The sequence below is a fragment of the Capra hircus genome, chromosome 5, assembly GCF_001704415.2.
Source record: "Capra hircus breed San Clemente chromosome 5, ASM170441v1, whole genome shotgun sequence".
NCBI lineage: Eukaryota > Metazoa > Chordata > Mammalia > Artiodactyla > Bovidae > Capra > Capra hircus.
Genome location: NC_030812.1, coordinates 29518369 through 29543879, shown reverse-complemented (window position 1 = coordinate 29543879; position 25511 = coordinate 29518369). Strand labels below are relative to the sequence as shown.

The 25511-nt window shown below is 40.4% G+C and overlaps 1 protein-coding gene across 2 annotated transcripts; it reads right to left on the bottom strand.

The window, feature by feature from the left end:
- Positions 1–25511, bottom strand: RACGAP1 (Rac GTPase activating protein 1). 2 transcript variants are annotated; one of them, XM_005679978.3, is made up of 17 exons: positions 25381–25511; positions 17996–18084; positions 13776–13978; positions 12678–12814; positions 11677–11746; positions 9992–10045; positions 9001–9081; positions 8506–8623; positions 7688–7818; positions 6900–7064; positions 5087–5182; positions 4801–4999; positions 3392–3497; positions 3085–3217; positions 2841–2976; positions 1778–1886; positions 1–1130 (listed from the first exon to the last, which is right to left on the bottom strand). In XM_005679978.3, exons 2-17 carry the CDS (start codon positions 18078–18080, stop codon positions 1055–1057), a joined length of 1899 nt encoding a protein of 632 aa, XP_005680035.1. In that variant the 5' UTR covers positions 18081–18084; positions 25381–25511; the 3' UTR covers positions 1–1054. The 2 variants fall into 2 exon arrangements, with proteins under 2 accessions (XP_005680035.1, XP_005680036.1); XM_005679979.3 differs by having other exon boundaries at positions 17996–18080.

Genomic DNA, 25511 nt, shown 5'->3' with positions numbered 1-25511 from the left:
TTCATTTTGAAAAAACTATTTACTTTTTTCCAAATATTATTCCAAATGTCTGTTTTACAGGCCACTATGGGTCAGAAACATTCTACAGAAGGAATCATTTTGATAGGCTTTGTAAACAATTCTAATAGAAGAAAAAGCTCATATTTATCTAGATGTGGCTATGCTCCATAGGAAGATTTCAGCATCCAAAGTGCAAAGACAAAATGACTGTGGCTTTTCTTGCCACTCAAAATATTGACAATCTTCCCTTACAGCCTACTCATTAGTTGGGTGTTAAACAGACGGTACACTGACCTTTAGAAGTAGAGCTCCAATGGACAAGGGGTGGTGGGGGGTGTTAAGCATCAGAATGAATTCAACTTAAGAATAAACTAGCTTTGACCCCAACCAAACCCAATGTCCCAACAGAGGCCCATTAGAAATAAATATAAATTGTAGTATAACTTTTACAAGGTTGTGCCACTTAACACTATTAAACCTAATCAAACCAAATTAAAGCCAAGTACACTCCCATTACTAGTTCAGTCCTCCCAATATCCCAGTTCTATGTAGGCTCCGTTGTTACAGCTCAGCTCCTAACGGGGGAAGGAGAATTTCCAAGTTCTTGAAGGAGCCATCCTAAATTCTCTGCCCAAACCTTTCTTTACCCTGCCCCCCCATTTCCCACCTCAAGACAAGTCAGTCTTACCAAAGAGGCAGGGCCTTCTACCACTAGTCTCATGGAAATTACATCAGAGAAATGTCATTACATGAGGGAATCTGGCTTTAAGCCAAAGGGATGTACCTCCCAGCCTGCAAGAGAATCACAGTGAATTTCATAGCCCTGTAAAGATCTCCCATCTAAGAGCTCCCAAAGACAGCACAAAGTGTTGATATTACATTACTTGAGAAGGAGAAAGAGATATATATAGTTTTCATAAAACCCCCATGCACAATTAAACTTGATTAAAGGCCTGGAGAATGCTAAAAGCAGTAACGCGGCTGCAGAGTAGAGAGTCCAGGTGCACTCTTCCTCACAGGCAGTAAACGCTGTCAAGCAACAGGAGGCACGACTTCACTTGAGCATTGGAGACGCAAAAAAGTTGCCTTGTCGTCCTAGGTTGGTGGCAGACTTGCTTTTGCTCCCAAATCTAAAGAAAAAGAAAATGAACTGGAAAAGTACTCTAAAAAACATGATAAATAAACAACTGTAACATTACTTGACAATCAACTAAAGTAGGAAACCCTCAGCAACTACTTTATAAGCCGCTCTCTATCACCTGAGATGAGGGAGGGGAAATACTAAAGACCTTTGCTGCTGCTGCTGTCACTTCAGTCGTGTCTGACTCTGTGCGATCCCATAGACGTCAGCCCACCAGGCTCCCCCGTCCCTGGGATTTTTCAGGCAAGAACACTGAAGTGGGTTGCATTGCCTTCTCCGCTAAGGACCTTTGCTACTACTGCTAAGTCACTTCAGTCGTGTCCGACTCTGTGTGACCCCATAGACGGCAGCCTACCAGGCTCCCCCGTCCCTGGGATTCTCCAAGCAAGAACACTGGAGTGGGCTGCCATTTCCCTCTCCAATGTATGAAAGTGAAAAGTGAAAGTGAAGTCGCTCAGTCGTGTCCGACTCTTGGCGACCCCAGACCCTTTCAAAAAGGGTATCCTTACAGCTTTTAATGTCGAGCTGCTAGCTAAGATCTAATTAAATTTTTCTTTCAATAAGCTTCAGCATGATGGGAAGGATGTCCAAGGAAGTGACCATTTCCTATTTCCTGAGCCAACCAATTCTACATACCTGGGAGTGTTCTTGGTGAGGGTGGAGCGGACTCTCTGCGACAGGGAACTGGATGAAGGAGTCTTGAGGAGCTGATGCTCAGGAGTGGTCACAGGCCCCAGTAAACTCACTTCAATCAAAGGTAAAACATATTTTTAAAGGAGGCGGGGCGGGGAAGAAAGCATTCTCGTAAGGCAACTAGTATTAAGCTACAAATCCTGTTAAGACACTTAAGAGCTAAGTTTAGAGACCTAGCAAAGTCCCGGGGGGTCATTTTTGTCATCATTTTATAACACACCAGTATATTTTTTGAACTATGCAGGCAATGATCAATGAGTAGCTAACATTCGTTTTCTGACTTAAGCCATTCTCAAACTCCAAACTTCACAAATCTACCATCTATTTGATTTTTCCTATACTAGAAAAAACAATATACTTCCTTAAAAAGCAACTTGCAATAATAAAAGAACAGGTCTCCGATGCCAGTGAAGTTGGAATGAAACCAGTCTCATACACTTTTGGTGGTAATACAAATTGGCAAAAGCCTTTAAGAAATCAAGTTGGTAAAGCATATCAAGAAACAGAAATGTTTAAAACCTTTATTTCAATTCAGTAATTCCCACTCCAAGGAATTTACCATTAGGAAAAATAAAAAGGTCTATACATATGTTGATGCCATCAGTATATGTAATTATGAAAAACTGAAAAATAAAATCAGTGCCAAATATAGCATATTTAAGTAAATTATAGTTTACAACCATAAAAATGATAAATAAGACCATACAGTAACAGAGAAAGTTCTCACAAAATGCTAAATGAAATAAGTACTAATTATATCTAAATTATTATATCTATATTTATAAAAATATCCATATGGGTAAAGAAAGAAGAACATGGAAAAGTAAAAACAAAGTTAGGATGGCAGAACTGTACAGCTTTTTCTTTAATGTTAGAATTCTCAAAAACATTTTAATTTACTAAAGAATATGTATTTCAAATGGCTCTAGCAAAGGGAAGGAGAGGGCACCCAGCCAAAAACCAGAGAGGGAGTCAGGCCCTTTAAGAAGCGCGCCTTCGGCCTTACCTTTAACATCTGGGGTCTGTGGTGTTGAGAAGGCATTTAAGTTTTCAATGACATGCATGGGGTCAATGTTTTCTTGTTCTACCATCATGAACTGACTCCAGTATTCCAGGGGTAGTGACAGCAGGCGTTCTACCACCTAAAAGCCACCCAACATGTTAGCAAACTGTCAGCACTCAGGGCTTACTTCTCACCAATCTGTCCTGTTTTGTTGTATGAGTTCATGTAACATAACATGCCTGCTTACCTTGGGCTGACGCTTGATGTCCTGTAACATTATCACTGGATCTGGATTGGGTACAGCATGGGCAACTATTGTAGGGCCAAAAATTTTGGCCAGATTGGCAACATCCATTTTAGTGTTTGGGCTCTGAGCCACTCTATGTAAAAGAGCATTAAATTAGAAGACTTGTCCTTCTGCTTAAAAGTAGACCAAAATATAAGATCTACAGGAAAATAATTCACCCTTCACGTTCTTCCCTAACATCCAACCCCCATTCTCTTCCGTGTGGCAAATTCCCAGACTCACAGAGACAAATCTCTGCTCTACTCACCTCTGCAAGTGAATCATGAGGAAAGCTAGTGTGTCTCTGTTGGCCTGGGGCAGCTCACCAACAGCCTGGTACATGGCTGCTATGCTGTTATCATCATCTGTGATTTCTGTAAATGAAAAGAAAGCACCAAGAGGCCTAGACTTCTTTCCCTTGACAAGAGCTTTTCAAGCTATCGACCACAAAGTCTCATCTATACAGTAAGCTTCTGAAACTTCTGATTAGGTTCATGACTGCATCAGTCTCTAGTTTCATTAACAAGTAGGATACTGGCCAACAGCTCAATATTAGAAATCAGAACTTAAAAAAACAACAACTCTTGCAGTTAGGGAGAGCAGCTGGAAACTCATGTTTCCAGGAAGGCAAACGTGTAACTGCAGTTTACAACTATCAAGAAGGTACTTGTTCACAAAACATGTTAAGAGCCTACCAGGTGCCAGGCACTGTTCTAAGAGAGCAGCATCAAGCAGAACTAAACAAAAGCCCTTGCCCCATGCTACTGGAGGAGCCAATCAGAAAGCAAATACCTATCAGGCAGTGATACATATAATAATAAGGCAGGCAAGAAAACTAGAAGTAACAGGAGCTGTTTTTTCTGACCAGCTGGTCAGGTGCTTCTGTGGACAAGCTATCCAACAAGAAACCTGAAAGAAACAAAGGAGCAAATCCTGCAAATGTCACTCCAGGTTGAGACAACAAGTATGATGGCCTCTAATTGAGTTGGGAGTAAGCTCGGTTATGGTCTAGGAATTGCAAGAATTTCAGTGTAACTGGAAAAGAAGAAGGAAGGAAGACGTGTTGATGGAAATGATACTGGAGACATAACCAGGGCAAAATCATGTGGGTCTTTGGGGCCTGTTAAGGACTGTGGATTTTATTCTGAGACTTATGAGAGGCTTCTGGGAGATACTGAGGAAAGAAGGGATATCGTCCAATTTAAATTCTGAAAGGACCATTCTAGCTACTGTGTGAAGGTTATACTGTAGAAGGCAAGAGTAGACATAGGAAAACCAGTAGGGTCTTCAGCACTCCAGGGTAAGAGAGGTCAAGACAGCAATAGGAATGACACATTTTAAATCTAAGGCATGTTTACAAGGCTTCTGCTGATGAGATGCGACAATGGATTAAAAGTAGGGCGCGAGGTGAAGAAATCAAGGGTGGCTCCAAGCTCAAAAGGATAACCAACCTAGAGCCTGACCAAAAACACAACAGAAAGTACGACCAAAAAACCTGTTAGGACCCTATACAGTTCAGACAGAAGAGCACAGGGAACACGGAAGAGTTATGTATCCATCAAAGTATCTGAGCACTGTACTTCAGGCACTGCACCCGGCAAGGGACAACACAGGAAACAGAATCGCCGAACCTCCTGCCCTCACGGGCTCACATTTGAGCATTAAGATCTGCCCCACCTGCTGCATCCATAAAGGCCTTGTTTAGCCGAAAGGTCAGAAGGGGTTCTTTGAGGTTTCGAAGGAAGTCTTTCAGGAGGCTACAGATAGCATGGATGTCATCCACTTTGCTGAGGAGGGGTACAGTTTTCACTCTGAGGAATTTCTCTTTTAGCTCTTTTACTGTCCGGTCACAGCCTGAGATCCGATACAGGCCTGTCTGTTATCAAGATGACACTTTCAGTTAAAAACCTCTTAATTACTGATGCAAATAACAAACTCACCCTCTCCAAGGGTGGACTCTTACCTCAGTCAGTCCTCTTTGCTCAATCTCATTTACACAGTGGACAACAATTGACGGTATCATTGGAGAAGTCTGGGACACATAATCTGCCAGCATTCCCTGAAAAAGGTGAGTTTAAAGTTATTATTTATACCACTTAGACTAGCGGATGAAGACCAATGGGAAGAGCCATCCCCAGACTAATACTGAGGCTGGGACACCATGCCTACTTTAAAATTCCTCTTCCCAAAGCATAAATAAGACTAGAGCCGCTCAATTGTTCTTCCTACCTCTACACCAGGACTGATTTATGGTCACATGTACCACACTCTCGCATGAACAAGTAATAAGATCACTGGCTACAACTCCACCCCTGCTCCTCTTACAGTCAAGGGCATCAGAAAGAAAGCAATAATGAGATTACAGGTGTGGAGTGTAATATAAACTAAGTTATTACTCTAAAAAATCTGTTCTATCCTGTAATTACTCTTAGTAAGAAAAATTATTTAATACAACTCAGTTGACTATGACACACACTGATCTGTAGGAGAGAACTCCGTGGCTCTATAGTACAGAAAATCTGTAAAGAAAGCTACGTGCATGGATAAAAATTCTTAAGATTAAAGGACTTCCCTAGTAGTACAGTGGATAAGAATCCACCTCCAGTGCAGGGGACATGGGTTTGATCCCTGGTCTGGGAAGATTCCACATGCCACAGAGCAACAAGGCCCACGCGCCACAACTGCTGAGACTTACGGGCCTAAAGTCTGTGCTCCACGATGAAAGAAGCCCGTGTACCACAACAAAGAGTAGGCCCACTCACTGTCAACTAGAGAAAGCCCTCGAGTAGCAACAAAAACCCAGAACAACCAGAAAAAAATAAAGATTAAATGGGAATCATGCATTAAAAGAAAAAAAAAAGATTAAAGAAAAGTAATATTTGATTTGCTGGAGGCTGAGTAGCAGCTCAATCATTTTGTTTTGATTCTTGCTAATGTTGCTTCTAATAATAATTTCTTAATGAATTGAATCAAATTTTAGAAATGAATCTAATCTTAACAGCCTAGTATGGAATATCTCCAACATAAGATAAAGAATATTCAAAGATGAAATTATATCATGGCTGGGATTTGCTTCAAAATAACTCACTGAACAGGGTCAGGAGAAGATGGAGGTATTAACAAATCAAGACTGGACATGAGTCAGGGATCATGAAAGCTGAATGATAAGATATGAATGATAAGAATGATAGGGGTTAGTTACACTCATCTCTCTACTTTTGTATATGTTTGAAATTTAACAAAAGTAGATAGGATGGGGATGGGAAGGAAGAGAAGAATAGGAAGCGAAAGGAGGGAAGGGAGAAGGAAAAAGGAAGAAAATAAGGAAAGGGAGGAAAGAGGAAGGGGAAGGGAGGGGAAGAAAAGGAAGAAGAATTTGGTTTAGAAAAGCTACTAATCAGACAGACAAACCCAAACAGGATTCTTCAAGTTAACATTTTATAATTTCTATTCACTATTTGGGGAGGAAATGTACATGGCATCAATAATTTTTGAAAAAAATGACCATAAGCTTTTAAAGGGCTTCTCTGGTGGCTCAGAGGTAAAGAATCCACCATGACACAGGGTCTATCACTAGGCTGGGAAGATCCCCTGGAGGAGGGTATGGCAACCCACTCCAGTCTTCTTCCCTAGAGAATCCCCACAGACAGAGGAGCCTGGCGGACTACAGTCCATGGGGTCACAAGGGGTTGGACAGACTGAAGCGTCTGAGCAGAGGCTTTTTAAAAGCTAACAAAGTCATAACACAGTGAGGGCTCCCACAGGGTCATACATACTTCTCCAATCTTGACAGGTGTCCCTGTCAGGGTAGGAATACAGGGAAGCGGACAGCGATCCCGACATTCTGGATGAGAGACCACACGACAGTCTCGACACTTCAGAGACAGCTTGCCAAATTTTATTCGCTTTCCACATGGTACACAAGATTCGGGTTTAATAACCTGAGGATGAAACAGGGAATGGTATGAATTAGAACATTTATCATCAATCAACATTTATTAAGCACTTAGCATGTGCCCAACAGCTTTCTCATCCCTTTACACATATTTTTTACTTGTGTAATTCTCACAATAATCCTATAGGTTTTTTTTTTTTTTAAGATAAGGAAACAAGCAAAAAGAGGCTAAGTAATTTGCAAAGGGATCACCATACACTAGTGGAAAGAAACTGCTGGCAAGGAGTCAGAAAACCTCTATGTTAAACTCTGCTACTTACTGTCCTGTGGCTCAAACAAGTCAGTTAAGGCCTCTGTGCCCCTGTCAGTTTGCTTGGATTTTTACCAGAAATCAAATGGGACAAAGTTAAGGCGTGCCATATTCAAGCATGAACTGTAAATACATATCATGATAAAGCAAACACTGCTTCTGAAAAGTTGCTTTCTTTTAGTATCACTCACAGAATGGAAAGATACACACCCTCTCTAACCCTGGAGAGGGGGATGAGGAGGAAGGAAATTTGACATTTAACTTTATAACACTAAATATTTAAATTTGTGATTAGCAAATATTACGCCCACCATTAAAAAATTAGACGTGTCCCAAAGCAGCAGCAGCCCCAGCTTTACCGTCTTAGAGACGAAGTCGTGCAGGCGCATCCCCCCATTGCTCTGCGGAGTGCTGGAGCCGTCTGTTTCGGTTTTTGGCTCTGGCTGCCTGCTGCTCAATGTGGAGTCACTGTTCCAAGGCTGTAAAGTACCTAGAAAACAGACAACTCCAAGCTTTGTGTCTTAGATATTTCGTTCCTTCTGAATTTTTTTTGCTGCACCCTGTGGTTCGTGAGACTTAGCTCCTCAACCAGGGACTGACTGATCCCAGGGTCCTTGGCAGTCAGAGTGCGAAGTCCTAACCACTGGACCGCCAGGTAATTCTCCCGTCTGAATTTTAACCCCAATTCTACTATAACCAGTAGGGACTTCCCTGGCAGTTCAGTGATTAAGAGTCTGCCTTCCAGTGCCAGGGGACATGGAAAGGAAACATGTCTTCCATGTTGGGAAACATCCCACATGCTACAGGGGAACTAAATAGCCTGTGAGCCACAACCAAAGAAACGTGCACGCCACAACAAAGATCCTGAGTGCTGCAGCAAAGATCCGACACAGCCAAATACACAATATAACTAGTAGATAACCAGGCGTCTATAACACCCAGAAGTGAACTATGCAACACAGTTTCCAGAGAGACAAGCTACACACCAGCGGTGCAGGTCAGGCTAGCAAGCCAAAGCAGGGCATGACAAAACAGAGCTCTGTCCCCCAGGAAGAAGCAGTAAAGTGAACTGCCTGAAACATCCAGCCCCTGCCTCATGAGGGTTCTAAGAAACCAGTTCTCCCCGGATTTTATCAGTTGTTTTTACATAGGCAATTCAGTCACAAACCCAGCGGACCTGTTTTCCTTCGGCTCCGGGTCCAATATGGTACGGTCTCAATAGTGGACACAGCCTCGATGGGCCCGCCATCATTGGGAACAGTCACCGTAGTTTTAGCAACTATGGATTCATTTCCCTGAAACAAAGGCAGTAATGACGGAAGGATAAATCTAATTTCCCTTCTACTATGGGTGGTTTGGTGTAGTTAAAAAATTCCTGAGTCTTAGTAAGGACTTAAGCCCCCAGCCCCAAATACTCTTGAAGTTGAAATCTAATACTTTCAAATAAAAATACAGGTCACAGGGGTATACATGCAAGCAACTGAGAACAAACATGAAGCTGATGTTGTTTACTATTCTATTCAGATGGATAAGGATCCTAGTACAGAGAAAATTTTCACCAAACAGCTCTTTCGAAATAACACTGCAGTGTTGACTCGGGATTTTTTATGCTTGGGGCCACTACACTTTGTTATGTTCAAGACCACAATTCTCTCAGCCTAGTCATTCTTACTTGGTCTGCAGTGGAGCCAATGGAACGCGTTTTCTTTACAGGACCAGGTGGACCATCCACGAACTGTCGGCTATTCGAGCGCTAAAAATGGGGCAAAAACCAAGAACTTTAGTGTCAGATAGGAGATCTGAAGCACAAAAAATAAAATTATTCCATTAGACAACTTGGATGCAAGTCCTAGGTACCAGGGCTGCAGGAAATAACAAACAACGTGCTCTCCCTCACAGCCTATTTCCACAAAAAGGCCCTGAGTGCCCTAGAACAAGAAGCAAGCTTTGGAAAAATTTAGATGGCAGCACCAGAAAAAGTAGAGTGTAATCCTATCTAAGAACATGAAGTCCTAGAAACATATTAAGGACCCTAAACAAGCACAGATAGATCTCTGTATATCCCATTATACACACATTTCATCTGAAACTTCTATTAGAGCACAAAAGTTCTGCATAAAAATTCATATGACATCTCAAAACAAACTTAAATAGATCCTTTTCCTCTCCATGACTGAACTTAAATCAGCTCAGAATAGTGAAACAGGCAGGACAGGATTCTGTCCTGAGTTTACCACCTCTGCTGCTGCTGCTGCTAAATCGCTTCAGTCGTGTCCAACTCTGTGCGACACCATAGATGGCAGCCCACCAGGCTCCCCCGCCCCTGAGATTCTCCAGGCAAGAACACTGGAGTGGGTTGCCATTTCCTTCTCCAATGCATGAAAGCGAAAAGTGAAAGTGAAGTCGCTCAGTCGTGTCCGACTCTTAGTGACCCCATAGACTGCAGCCTTCCAGGTTCCTCTGTCCATGGGATTTTCCAGGCAATTACTACCTCAGGGAACATCAAACTGCCCCCGCCCCCAACATGGATTCACTTGTAATATGTGTTTAACACCAGCTAGAGCAACATGTCAGGAATGTAGCACAATGGCATTTTACTTATTGCTACTAAGTAAAAACAGACACACACGCACAAACCCAAAAGTAAACAAAACCATACATACCCTCTTTTCTCTCTTCTTCAGTTTCAAAGTCTTTACCAAAGAAGAATCCCAATCCTGTTGACAATTATACTATATTAAATTCCTTCTTTGGTTAGGCCTCCCCTAAATCCTATGCAAATACATTTACAGAAAATTTTAAAAACCTCCTGAGTCTGAGTATCTAACTCACAATTCTCAAATGTTATAGCCATAGTGCTGTGGTAAGTGAACATGCCTTCTTTCCAAAATTGAAGCTATTATAATAGAATCAGGAATCAATACCACAGAGGCAAGAAAAGGTTAAAGAATCAACTTCTGTCGTGATTATCTTCAGTACCTGGTCCTTTGTTTCTGATTATTTTTGTAATTAGTTTTAGAACTCACAGAATGGTGGGCACTATACTAATGGTTCAGATGTCATCCTTGCTCATAAGGGACTGCTACCATCTAATCCGATGTTCTATACAAGGTAGCCACTTTAAAAGTTCTAGTTTAGAATTCACATCTCTCAATCATCCTTCCTCCTTGGGCCCTAAAAAAGTATTCATTTGTCTTTCACTGTGGTCTAGTTTTACTTCACTCACTTCAACCATCTGCATTCATCTTTAGTAGCTACCTATGACCTCCTGACCCTGACAGTCTCTGAAAACACAAAACCCCTAAACAGTTGTATATATTATAGCTTAGCTAAATAAATTTAACCTTTCCAATTTATGGTCAAGTAATTTAGCTACTGGTTGTTTGACTCAGCTTCAGTTACAAGATATTACACCAGAGGTCTAGCTCTAAAATCAGCTAGAAGTATATTCTAGTTTTATTAAAAATCCCAAACTGTGTCATTCCTTATTCCCAAAAGGCGATACCTAATATTAATATTTACAAAAGAGCAATTACTGCCCTAGTCAAACTCTGAATTTGGACAGAAAACTCTTAGTCTAGTCTATGTAACAAGCAGTTGTCATTTGTTTTGCTATCATCAAATGACCAACTACCAATAACCTCCTGACTTATTGTTTTGTTTGCTAGCTTGCCACCAGTCAAAGAGGAAAGCTACACAAACCATAAGCTGCAAGTCTCTGGAACAAAGACTGAATATCAGGGTATGACCTTTTATGCAGAAACACTACCATACATTGCAAGAAGGGTGCTGCCCCACAACAGCAGGGCAACAAAGGGCTCAGACAGGTGAACCACTGCTCATCAAGGTATTATCTAGTGCCTGGAAACTTTCATCAGCCTTTGGGCTAAAGTTCCAAGGCACTGGTTTCCTTCTAATTGTGAAGTATGACTAAGTTTTCCTCAAGAACTAATTTAATTTAGAAATAAGGCACACATCTACTCTAGCCAAGAGCAGCAAATAAAGCCTGCCTGGATAGAGTCTTGTTAATTTTTTTTCCCCCCTAGCTGGGGTTTTAAAAAGTCAAGATGTAATAACCAATTAGTATAGGCAGCTCACAGATTCATTAAATAAATTTAACCTCATGCCAAATCCTAAATTCCATATTCTCACTTCCAAAGGCTAAATATATAAGCCAATTTCTTTCAGGCTTGTGTGTATTTATATTTTTAAAAGCTAGTCATTATCTATAACATATCAACTAATAAAATAGTAACAAGGGAATTTCAGAAGAGAGGACAGAAGAGAGATTCCTGACGGAGCAGGGTTAAGAAAAATAGGTAATTCTCAGAAATCAAGTGTTCATTACCAGGGATTCATCGGTCTTGTCAAAGCTGATATCAGATAAAATGGAACCAGATTCATCAATGGTTGACAGTCTAGATGAGTGAAATAGTAGTTAGAAACAAGACTGTGGAAAGTAAAATCCACCAACACCGGAAAAAGTCACACTGGTCAGGTAACATCAGCAATCTCACAGCAGCATCTTCCCTGTGGAGATAACTACAAGCTCAACCCCTAGCTGTGGTGGGCCGCTTTTTACGGTTTTCAAAGCGGACTATGTGTATGTGTGTGTGTGCACACACGAGCACACATGCAGCACAGTTGCTATTTCAGCAAAGGTCTCATAACAGCAGTTAAAGTTACAGTCGGGGTATAGGTGCTATTTCCTGCTGAGTCTATACTACAGGCTGCTAAAAAGTCACAAGGCAGAAGAGTGAAGTTCAGTTTGATCCCAACTGTGGTTGTTTTCTACAAGAGAGAGAATTACCCAGCATTAGCTTTCTAACAAATTAAGCCTGTAGATCTTCTTAGTTATAGATTCCCATAAAACAACCAGACAACAAAATAAATAGCTCAAAGAGTGCTGACCTTTCCCTACGTATTGTATTGGGGGTGTTAATTCAAAGCTTGGCTGAGACTATTTTAAATAGTGGTGCAGTAGAACCAAAACTATCATCTGGTCTTGGCTCACAGAGGGTCTTTCTTAACCAGAACTACGAGAGCTCTCTAGAGAGCCAACACTGCAAGTATTGCCACTTCCACCTTTAGGTTTCTTAGCAATGGGCAGGATTATTGATATTGGTGCAACTGTGCACCAACGTCAAATTTTACCCTTAATGAAAAAACCTAAGATAAAAAAATAAAACGGGAAGCCCCTGCACCTTTATTTCCCACCCAGCCTTCCCCCAAAGTCTTTTTCTGTTTTATTTAGCACACATTCCAAAAGCAGTATATCTAAGAGTTTAGACAGCAAGAACGTCTGAGAGCTGCGTTCCTGTGATCAGGTAACAGATGCAGTTCCCCCACCTTTTGTTCCCAGCGTTGCCACTGGATGGGTGGCCTCTGTTGAGAAAAGCCAGGGCTGATTTTTGCTCTTCACTTAGTTGGATGCTGCCAGATGTATCACACATGAGCATCTCTCGAATCAGCTGAATCTGTCTTTCCTACAGACCAAAGCAGAGTAAAACATCCTAACTAACCAGGGGAGAAAGCGTCACCTTAAATTTATGGGACAGGCAGACCAGGAGACATTAAAATACAGCATTATGCAAATGAGCCTCCAGGAAGGCTGCTACACCAATAGCATATTAATTCACATCAAGCCCAGATTGCGTCTCTGATTTCTGACTGGTAAAATGAACTCTATCCAGAATAGTGAGGTTTCTGCTACAAGACTTTTGGATCAAACCGCTAATTCAAGAGAAGAGAGGACTGCAAAATCAGAGTCCCAAAATAGATTTCACAGAGCAAAAACACTTTAGTGTCATCTTATCAGGACAATTATTGGCTTCTACAGATCAAAGCAGCCACCCACCTTTCTAAATGGTGGAGCAAAATGCATTAAAATGGATACAAAGCTGTGACGCACTGGAACCAGACGATTTGAGCCTGCTGAGGCGCCTAACAGTATACCAAGATGGATTAGTCCCTCCTAGTAAGGGCTTCCTTTGTACCATGACCCACCCTGGTACATCAGAATGACAGTGCTCTATGTCCCAGTGCTCATACTGGTTGAACATAGCTAGCCCTTTTATCCTAAATTAAGAGCCGCAATGAAGACTTAAGAATTGTCCTGCTTATATCAATGACAAAGTACTAGCCATTACTATCTTACATGAGGATGTTCTAGGTAGCATTTATAATCAACAATAAGAAATAGATCAAATATGCTAGGATTTCCCTGCCTTTCCCCCAATTCTTGAAATTCTCATTTGAAATCTGCATATTAAATGTTTGAGATCTAAAGGAGAAAAAAATTTTTTTAATTTAAATTTCAACCTATGAAAAATAGTATTTCTAGTTACAATTTCAGCTCCAATCATGGAAAAACTGCTTCTAATTCTTTAATGAAGAAGAAACTGGGCACCCCCACCGTCACAGTGCTAGCAGAAAAACAATACACACCAGCTTCTCACAGTCAGCCTCAGCTCGCTGTCTCCGTTTGATCTCTACATCCACCTGATTGCGCGCATGTTTCAGTTTAACATCCAGAGCACTACGCTCAGTCTCTGCTTTCATCAAAAGATCCTTGTATTTGCCCAGCTCGTGGTCTGTTCTCTGCCACTTTTTACGAAAATCTTCAAAGTCCTTTGCCAACTGGATAAATTCTAAAAAAGGGGGGAAAGTTTAATAATTCAAGCACCAAACAGAGTATAAATGCTGTAATATATGAGTCCTCCAGTTAGTTTTACTCCAAATGCATAATTAAGGGACCGGCTGAATTATGGGCAAATCCAGCTGAAAATAACCAGGAGCAGATCCTGGATATATGTTCATCACTCTGGTCAAGAGTTTTGTGAGGAGCAACTCCTATTCCAACAGGCCACTTACTTTTGGCTTAGCCAGTGGCATCTGCTATGGAATAAGTAACTCATTAGTCACCTGGCTCCTGATGTAACACTAACAGTGAAAGCATCTGAACAGAAGGCAATCAAAGGAGGATACCTTTGGGGCAGCTGTCATGCACCAGGACAGTTAGGCCATAAAACAAGAGCAGCCTCCTTTAGAGTCACATGTTGCTGCACCAAAGAGGCGTTAAACAGCACATTCAAATGTAACTGCTGTAATATGCTCCAGTAGATGTAGATTAATATTACAGATGTCTAGGCCGCAATCGCATTCAGCTGTATAATTATACAAATATTGATTTGAAAGTAAAGAGCCAATTTGCTTTTGCTGTTTAACACAGCCCTGAAGGGTATGTAAACATTCCAGGTGGAAAGACACAGGAAAAGAAGATCATACTAGCTTTGGATGACTCACTGATAAGAGGAATGTGGACTCTCTTCAAATGTCTGCAAAGGAAGCATCTCTTCCAAGGCAGCACCTCAAAGCATGACAACCCTGGTGGCATCCATTCTTATCACCTGCAAAGACTACTGCAAAGACAATTCTACAATGCCTTGCTGCTGCTGCTGCTGCTGCTAAGTCGCTTCAGTCGTGTCCGACTCTGTGCAACCCCATAGATGGCAGCCCACCAGGCTCCCCCGTCCCTGGGATTCTCCAGGCAAGAACACTGGCATGGGTTGCCATTTCCTTCTCCAATGCATGAAAGTGAAAAGTGAAAGTGAAGTCACTGAGTCGTGTCCAACTCTCAGCAACCCCATGGACTGCAGCCCATCAGGCTCCTCCGTCCATGGCATTTTCCAGGCAAGAGTGCTGGAGTGGGGTGCCACTGCCTTCTCCGCTACAATGCGTTACTATTCTAGTTAACCTCAATGTATCTCTAAGCCATCACTCCACAGCATCGTGGAGGAACTTTCCGAGGTGTACATCTGCTGCTGGTCAAATTAACCCAGTTTACAGTGGAAACTAGGCCAAATTCACACAAAGCTAGCAGATTCTCGGGTAATAAGGGAGCCTTTCCTATTCGAATTTAACATAAGAGCATAGAAATAATATAGTGCTTTTTAAAAGGAATTTTAATTATTTGACCAAATTTCAAACTTACAAATTAGGATAACAGATCAATCTAGAGAAACTGATTCTGACACACAAGTAAATAGGTTTTTAGTCAACAAGAGTCTAGCAAAATAGGATATTATGACCTAGTTATCTTACATAATACAAATATCAAGGATCTCAAAAAGTAAAATATATTATTACAATTCAAATAGCTGTAAATGATATACTGGTTTAGTTAACAGTTTAGAACCCATTACTAAGGGGCTTTTTTCTCCTTAACTGAAAAAGAAAACAATATATCCTTTTGCAACTTTAAATATTTCAAAATTATAGATTCACAAAGAAAAAGTTTAAAAACAAGAGCTGGTTCTTAGTCACATTTACTCTCACGATTCACCAAGCAAGGAACTTATTGTTTGCATATTTTCAATGTATGTAATACTTCCCTTTTTCAAAAATAAAGAACAGGAAACACACTTTCCATAGTTTAAAAGCTTTCTAGTTCTACACTGTGGTCAGTGTTTCTAAATACAGTGCTGCCTACACACTCAACTATTTCCTGAATTGAAAAACAATTCAAGAATGAAAAGATTTTTCACTTGATCTAATTTGCTGGTTAGCTTGTTCTTTAGGATACTCCTTGAAAAGTCTTATTTGGGGTTTAATTCCCATTCATTGTTAAATGGCATATATTACAGATCTAACTGAATTGGACAATAGAACTGAAACCAAATAAAGTATCAGTTCATTTAAAGGAAGGCATTCCTATTTTAATACAAATGATTAAATATTTGTTTATATTAGACCAAAACCAGAGCATTTGCATACATGACTAAGATATTACTATACAAAAAAAAAGGAATGAAGTTACTATGATGAAAAGCAAGAGTAAGGAGTCAGGGGACAATTAGGCATGGGAAGAATTCCTAGGCTCTAAGATGATAACAGACTAGAGTGGTTGCAGTAAAGGAGATTCTAGAGTCTAGAAGACATTAAGTCATTTTAGTTCCTCAAAAGCCAACATACCAAGTTAGGGATTCAGAGAGGGTACAAAATGTACCTCTACTTTGTAACAGAAATTAAGGAAAGACAGAAATTTACTTATAAAATAAAGGTTCCTGTAAGAATAAATATCTTGTATTTTTACAGCATATTTTTTCCATAGGTATTTATTTTCACAACTTAGTATCTCATTTATCTCCAAATCCTTGTGGCAAAATTCCTATCTCACAGACAGAAATAACAGTTAAAAGCCAGCACTAGTTATCGAGACTCCAAACCTCAAATTCCTCCCTCTGCCCCCACATGCCATCAGCTGCCTCCTCCTAGAGATCTTAGTATCACAGCCTTTTCTGCCGATTTCCATGCTCACAATCATCGCTCCAGTTAGGGCTCCCCAATGCCTCTTTCCTGAGCTAGGGCAACCACCTAATCAGCCTCACAGCCTCCACCTCTAATGCAGCCGCCACCTCTGGCAGGGTAACCTTCCAAAAGCACGGCTCTGATTAAGTCATTCCCCACTTACTCTTATTCACCTCACATCCCGCATCCTCTTGCCTCCACTCAGATGTCTCCCTTAACACTCAATGACCTCTTTTATCTCTGTCTGTTGGGATCCTACCCTATATCCAATTGAAGGCTCAAGTCAAACCCTAGTTTTTTCCATGGAGTCATTTAGTCATCCCTTTCCCTCTACATGTGCTAGAAGTTGTGACAGGTTCTCACTGAATATGGGCTGACTAAACCTGAATTTTAAGATCTCTTCCCCACTGGACTCCAAAGCAATCTGTCTTCTGAGATGATGTGACCTCAAAGAAAAGCCTAATTAGTATGCCATCACGGTAACTGAGTTGGTACCAGATGACAAGGTCATGCAACAGTTATTAGAGAAAAGAGAATACTGTTTTGAAAGGGCTGTAACTCAATGAAAGCTATTAAAAGCATGAATCAAATTAAAGAAAGCATTGAATGGCACAAGCAACACACTACAGTAAGTGCTATGAAGATTCTTAAGACCTAGTTCTTGCGTTACTTTTATACCAATGAGACTGACTTAGCAGCAACACCCACTGAATTAGGTATTCATGAGAATCTGAAATAGGAGAGGATGGTAACACAAAGAAAAGCTGGTAAAGAATAATTCCCTTAGATCACCTAAGTCAGAGCTATCAGCTCCACCTTTCTTTGTCACTAATCTACTTCCCGGAAGACTATTCTATCACCACCTCCTTTGCCTCCCTAGCTCTCCACCCAACCTCAAACCTTTATTACTAAGCATCAAATATATGAAGTAGGTGAAAGCAGATGGACTGTCCTTCCTTCAAAGAGAAATTATGTCATTTTTCTCCTTTCCAACTGAAACTGGTTTATAAGAACATAGGGAAAACCTCAGATAAAAAATGTACACAACTAACTCCTCTAATGAAAAAAGCACAGTTTGTCATACAAAAATGAAACTGGAAACTAATGCCAACAATTCAGTAAAAAGAGAACTTTAATAACGAAAAAATCTGAGTAAGACCCATTTAAAAATAACCACAGGGAAAAAAAAAGTGACCATTTAGAATCCATGTCCATGAAGCTTTGATCACAAATAACTGACCGTTGTTTTTTTTTTTTTAGGTAACTCAAAATGAAAAACAATTTTGCTTGGCTATGGAGAAAGCCCAAATCTGAAATCTGTTTTTTCTTTTCTCACAGGCCAGCTCAGAATGACTTACGGAGTTCATTTCCTTCACTGAGAATCTCCACACGGCGTACAAGCTGCTCAAACAGATTCCGTATATTCAGCATTGTAGTATCCATCTTTCTGCCAAGAAATCAAATATACATTAGGGGTCCTGCCATCTCCCTCAGACAAAAGATTCAGTAGCAATCCAGCACAGCGTTCAGTGACTAACATCTGGACTCATCCATGTGTAAGCTACCACTATGAGAATCTCAAGTCAACAGCTGATGCTTTGTGTAATCCTTATTATAAAAACAAAGTGAGAATGTTTAAGACTCATTTGAAAATTACAAAAGCATTTCAGTCCCCTGAATATAACACCCCTTCCTGCCTACTTCTTTTCCTCCACTCTGAATCACTTTGGAGCTGAGAAGAAAGCAATCAGGGACAAGTACGTCAGTTTATTACTAGGTGATCAACTACTTAGTCGACCCTAATGATTAATATAACATTTTTGCCACTTGAATCCTGCTGTACTTTGAAGACTTTCAATGTAACTTAGAAGGTTTATTTTTAATTTCATCTTTAGCTAGTACCCATGAGGCAACTGCCTTTTAAAACGCAGGACATGGTCAGCACATTTCCTACCAACGGCACAGATGATGTCACACGAGCGATTAAGTGGGGAAACCGCCAGCTCAGCAGCACAAGAATTATTTCTGTAATGCAGGGCTCTCTGCTGGACTGCGTGCAGGGACTATGTCTAATAAATTTATACTAAGTATAGGCAAAGGATTATGTTGTACCACATTCTGGCATCAAGGAGACAATACACCACCTTCACAGCTGGAAGGGCAAAGGGAAAATCATTTGTTACTGTGTTCTGTAATAGTGAATTTCAAGCTTCATATTTCCCCCCTAAAGACTTGCTGATATTACATTAAAAATGGTGTCCTTACAGGCAGTTCTGTTTCAAATAGACTTTAACTGGGAACACTTTGAGGAAATAAGATCTTCATTTAACAGTTGAGAAAGAAAGACATCAGTGCGATGTTATGAAAATTATCAAGGAAATGAAATTAAACAATCAAATTTCACTTGAAACTTGAACGTCCTCCGAAACACCATTAAAGGCTTCTTCTTATGTTCTCCTAATCATCCCTTGAACGCTCTAGTCCAGGTCCTCTTTCATGCAGCTAAATAGAATTTTAAGAGCTCTTTAACGAAGGATTAGTAACTTTACAGTGTTTGTAACATCGTACTATAAGCTAAGAGGGCAAGAAAGGGGAGGGAAAACCAAGGGAAAAAGAAATATATAAACATTAAGATATTTTCTATTAAATGCTACAGAATTACTCATTTGTACTTGTATGATGATTGCTCTAATAGCAAAAAAGCTTTCAATTCTAAGCTTGGATGCAATATATACCTGAATCAGGGCCGGAAACCAAGATTTTTCAAATGGCAATGTATCTGTTCCAAGCTACATAATAATCACAGAAAGCTGCTAAGCAACCAGACTGACAAATTTATTACAAAGTTCTTTCTCTAAACTAAAAACAAAACTAAAAGACTAGTATTAAAACTGGCAGGAAAAGATGCAGAAGTCACAGAGATGCCCATGGGTTTTAACAATATGACCAAAAAAAGGCAAATACCTCTCTGTGCTACAGGACAGAAACAGGGATAGGGCATTCAGTAGCCTATTCAAATGAATTCCTTTGGCTCCCAATAAAAATGAAAGTCGGTGGTCAGTTTTAATATGGGGTATTATTCGTGTCTATCATCTCTTCCCTGATCTGTATAATCTGAGAATGTACAAGAGTGAGCTCAGTACACAGAAAAACTTCTACTTCACTAGGAATGCAGAAAAGGTTCAATCCCTGGGTTGGGAAGATTCCCCTGGAGGAGGAAATAGCAATCCACACCAGTATTCTAGCCTGGGAAATCCCATGGACAGAGGAGCCTGGCGGGCTACAGTCCATGGGGTCGCAAACAGTCAGACCCGACTGAGCACACAAGCAGGAAAGGAAAACCTGACAGTGCAACCAGAATACTGAAAATTGGTTATTAAAAAACAATTCAGAGGACTTTTACGACTTAAATGACAACAATCTGATTCTCCGTCCCCTTTAAGAGAAATTCTTTGTTTTCTCAAGTTCCTCTATTCTTGTTTCACTATTTTCTTTGTGTACACCACTCCCTAGAGTGAGCACTGTGTGGAGGTACGTTCTTGAAAACACAACTTGACTCCTGAAAAGACTAAAGACACAGAGTACCTACTTGGGGACGTCTCACCATAGTAACTGTGATCTCACACAACTACCTCAATCTACATTGTTCTCCTAACACGATGCCTAGTACCTAGGAGACAGCTGTTTGAACGTATCCAACTACCCCATTTGAGTCATTACATTGCTACAGACAGCCCCCCCATTTCTCTCTCTGGCCCTCAGCTCCCCCCCAGACTGACTCAATCCTATAGCTCTCAATTTGGGATGATCTGGATGCTGAGCTTGATTTTTAAAACAACCTTCCCTCACATATATTATCAACTACTCTACCCACTGACCTACCCTAGTCCTCCTCCTCCTGACATCAACTTTGATTTTCTTATTTTTATCATTCTCCCAGTCACTCAGTTTCAAACCTCAGAATCACCTTAAGTTACTCCCTTTCCTATAAATATAGTCATCAAACTTTGTGGATTCTTCTCTCATGCATGTTACAGCCAGCCCCTCAACACTTGCAGGTCATTAACATTCATTTTCCACTGACCTCTCTGGTCCCAATCTTTCCTCAACTGCTTTGCTCACGTGGCACATTCACCTTGTACTCTATCTTAACTTCACCAGCTATGTCCCAACTAGACTCTAAATTTGAAAGGAGAAACCTTACATTTGGCACTACTATATTGCAAAGACTCAGTATTTGAAAAACAAAAAACAAAAAACAAAAACCAAAACTTGATAACTTGAAGTCAGAGAACAAACTCATGAATGAATACAGACACATTCCCCACCATGATTTAATTGTCAAAAGCATTTCCATTCTACCTGAACATGTTTAATATACATGAAAACAAAGAACAGTTAAATAAAGGTGATAGAAGCCCTAGGATAAACTTTTAGTTCTTTTATTTACCTGTTGTATAACCATGGATAAGTCACTTAAAATTCTGAAACACATCTATAAATGGGAACAAAAATACCTGCCCTACTTGCCTCACAGAATTCTACAAATTAACGGAGATAAAAGTTTTATACTGTATAAAGCAAACCTCACAATAAGACTATAGAGTATTAGAGTGGGTATAAATTTTTTGGTTTTGTTTTCGTGTGATTGTTGCTATTTCCATCCTATAATAGTGATTAGCAAACCACAGCCGGACTTCAGATCAAAAAGGGACGAGACAGTAAAATTTGACATGGTCTAGGCTCTTAAACAAGCTCTTCTACATGAGCCTCACAGCATCTGAGAAGAGTTAGCTTTTCCTCTAACACAGAATTACTTTGGGCAATCCAAAATAGCACCAGAAAATATAATCCTCTTCACTTTATATGCTGGGGAACTATGTATTTTTATTAATGTTCTATAGAAGTGACTCAGGAATTATTTATAGATGACAAAAATATCATTCTGTATCAGTACTAACCCTGATATCCTGACAAGTTAAAATTTGCTCATTCTACTCAATATCAACTGAAAATGGTGTTAATTTTCCTGCTGGGTCACATTTTCACCTTCATGAATACTTGTTTATTTCTCCCCCTTTATTATTTAGCTCATAGCTAGGAGATACACTAATGTGAAAGGAAACACAAACAAAGTCATGTTGTAGTACATTGCTGTGCAGCTGTAAAACAGCTGTCACTTTTTCACTACAGAGGCGGCTGTCTTCTGGGAAAGCTGAAATGATCCTTGTGTGTAGCAAGGAAATCAGTTTGTGGAGCACTTTAAACAAAAAGGTGCTAGAGAATTTCAGCTGTTATTGATGAGAAGCCCCAGAGGTGGAGAAGTCACTATGTTACAGATTCCCAATCTGTGAGTATCCCTAAGGGAGCAATTTGGCATCACCAGGAAAGAGTCTCAGCTTGATGTGATTGCTTTGAGTCCCCAATTTAATTTCAATCACCCAGCCAAGAGAACAGACATCATCCTTCAGAATAACAGACTATTACAGATCTTATGCAGAGTATCCTGGGAAAAGTCTCTATCCTCTTCTTCCTCCCCCTACAAACAACATTATTAAGAGACCTATACATCAGGTTTTAGATGCATCAAGAGTGTTAAATATTGTAAGACAAAGCAATGAGTTTTTCAGGAAAGAGTTTTGATGAAAAACATTCTCACAAACATTACTAAATCTGGAGAGTCCCAAGAAATTAACAATATCAGTTCTCTGCTGCCAAGGAAAAACATCCCCTAAGACTGTCTCAATACTACAAAATGCTTTCATATGAAAGTATTTCAGAACAATTCTTTTTCCCAAATGTCCAGCTTCTGCTTTACCATATCAAAGCCTCTATTCAACTGGCAGACAGAAGGAATATCTTGAAACCAAATGTTCTCATGAGCAAGTCAACTGCAGAAAGAGTAAACAGAACATCTTCAGTCCAACATGAATGAAGACTAAAATACGGAATAAGAGGGAATTCCCTGGCAGTCCAGCAGTTAGGGCTCTGTCTGCACTTTCACTGCATAAGGCCCACCTATCCTGGTGGGGGAGCTAGGATCCCACAAGGCCGTGCAGTACGGCCCCCCAAAAAAAGCAGAATGAGACAAATTATTATTTTTCATAAAATCATTACCAGTTCATTATACTAAGTTCTCCTTTTTTTCTTCTGTGAATTCCTTCCATTCCAAAGTGTTCCATTCTTCAGGGTCTAATATAAGTATTATCAACTTATGGAAAACGTTCTGTAATCATTTTAGTACAAAACAACCTCTTTATTATCTAAAACACTCATCTGGCAGACATAAAACACTGCCTTATACTGTTAGTTTTCTCTGTTCAGAAAAAAGTAACATTTTTTTAATGGTGAAACTAAAACCTCACCACCCTGAACTATATGCACCTCCCTAAGTAATCTTTGCCCATTATGCATCATATTTCATAGAACTGCAATCAGATTTATATAGTCTTACTTTTTTCTACCATATTTCCATTAAGTTGCAAGAAGTTGATGAACATTTATTTAACTGTTCTCTTCCTTGAACATTTAGGTAATTCTGTTTACCTCTACTTTTATGGTCACTCCCTCACTTTCTTCAGGTATTTATTCAAATGTCATTTACTCATACAGATGGCCCATAAGCACACAAAAAGATGTTCAACATCAATAATTATTAGAGAAATGCATCTCAAAATCACAATGAGGTACCACCTCACACAAGTCAGAATGGCCATAATTTAAAAGTGTGCAAATAACAAATGCTAGAGAGGGTATGGAGAAAAGGGAACCTTCCTGCGCTGCTGGCAGGATTATAAATTGGAGCAACCACTATGGAAAAAACAGTATGGAAGGTCCTGAAAAACTAAAAACAGACTTGCTATATGATTTGGTAATCCCACTCCTGGGCACATATCCAGAAAAAAAACAATGGCTTGAAAAATATATGCACCCCAATGTTCACAGCAGCACTATTTACAACAGCTAAGACATGGACACGACCTAAATGCCCATCAACAGATGAATGGATAAAGAAGGGGCATGTGCGTGTGTATATATATACATATATATGTGTATACATACATATGTATATATATACACACACAGTAGACTACTACTTAGCCCTGAATGAAATGATGCCATTTGCAGCAACATGGTTGGACCTAGAGATTATCATACTAAGTGAAGTGAAAGAGAAAGACAAATACCATGACATTGCTTATATGCAGAATCTAAAACACAGCACAAATTAACTTATTTATGAAACAGAAATGGAAAACCAACTTATGGCAACCAAAAACGAAAGGAGGTGGGATAAATTAGGAGTTGGGATTAGCAGATACAAACTACTATACATAAAACAGACAAACAACAAAGTGCTACTGTATAGCAGGACCTGTAATAATTCATGATGGAGAAAATCCGTAATGGAGAAAAATATGAAAAAGAACATGAATCACTTTGCTGTAAACCAGAAACTAACACAACACTGTCAATCAACTATACTTCAATTAAAAAAAAACACTGTCCCATTGTTAACCACTCTTTCAAATTGCATCTTTCCTCCCAAACTCCTGCTTTAACTCCTGCTCAAAAGCATTTATCCACATCTAACATATTTACATATTAACTGACTTATTTGGTTTATTGTTTGTCTCCCCAATAGTTTAACTTCCAAGAAGGCACAGATTTTTGTTCACTGATGAGCTCCTGGTGCCTAGAACAATGCCGGACATTTGGCAAATGATGACAAAATATTCAATGAACGAATAAGCTGAACATCACTACGGAAAGTGTTTTTCTTCAAGTGGCCATGTTCCTTAAAAATGCATTTCCAAGGCTTGGAGTACCAAGTCAGACGATAAAAAAAAATCTCTTATGACTCTTGATAAATGGTGCCAAAATATTTTCTAAAAGGGCCGGACTAACGTACAGTATTCTCAAGTGTAAAGGCCTACTAGATTCACCACAGTTATCTTTCTAAGTTCTATTAGCACAAATAAGTTGCAAGCTCATTTAAAGCCAAGTAAGACTGTCTTGTACTTAATTTTGCACTGAATACCTGTTGAATGATTAACCTACAGGAAAGGCGTATTCTCGAAACACTTTCAATAACTCGAAAGCTCACCCACCACATTAAAGAGTACGATGACGTTTGTTAAAAAAAAGCTTATCTTCCCACCCACCCCACAATCCTATACACTCCCTCCTATAGACTCCCTCTGTTGAGAGATGAACAGGGATGTATGTGAAAGGACAAAGTAAGGCCTTGTGTTTCTACGGCTGAGAGTTTAATGAGAAAGGCAAATGTCATCATTTCCCGAGACTCACACAGCCCACTAGAAAGAGGGGCTCCACTCCAAGCCGCCTCGGCCTCTAGAACACCAGGGCTTTTCCCTTTGAAAAAGTTTTGTTCCTCCGAAAAGAACCCTCGAAAAAGTCTTGCTACCCCACCTACTTTCTGTCTTTAAGTGAAAGCCATTTCTTTCGGGTAGCTTCTGCCCTGCTGAAGTCACCATCTCAAAAAGACGCCCCCGGCTTTCCACAAAACATGGCGCCACGAAAGAAACCCCCCACTCCCTAAGTAAAGCCCGCTCAGGCAGCCCGCGCCCCCGGCCGGAGGAGGGCCGCGGAGGAGGAGCTGTCGGTGCAGGCCTCCCCCTACCCCGACCTCGTGGAGGCCACAGCTCACCACCGGGGACGCCTCCCTCCCCAAAAAAACCCAGCGCCAGAAACACCTCTTCTCGCAACCCCCAGCACCCACCTTGTCGGGTCCGCCTGACCCCACCCGGGCGGCTTTCTACTTCCCTCCGCGTCTCACCCAACGGCGGACCAGCACCCCGCCGCCAGGCCAGGTTTGAAATCTGCACCAACCAATCACAGAGAAATTTATTC

Coding starts and splice junctions, on each gene's coding strand:
- RACGAP1 (XM_005679978.3), bottom strand. CDS start 18,080: ATGGATACTACAATGCTGAATATACGGAATCTGTTTGAGCAGCTTGTA. Junction 5,183..6,899: donor CACCTGTCAAGATTGGAGAA/GTATGTATGACC, acceptor CACCTTTTTCAG/GGAATGCTGGCAGATTATGT. Junction 3,218..3,391: donor CTCATGATTCACTTGCAGAG/GTGAGTAGAGCA, acceptor TCTTTTACATAG/AGTGGCTCAGAGCCCAAACA.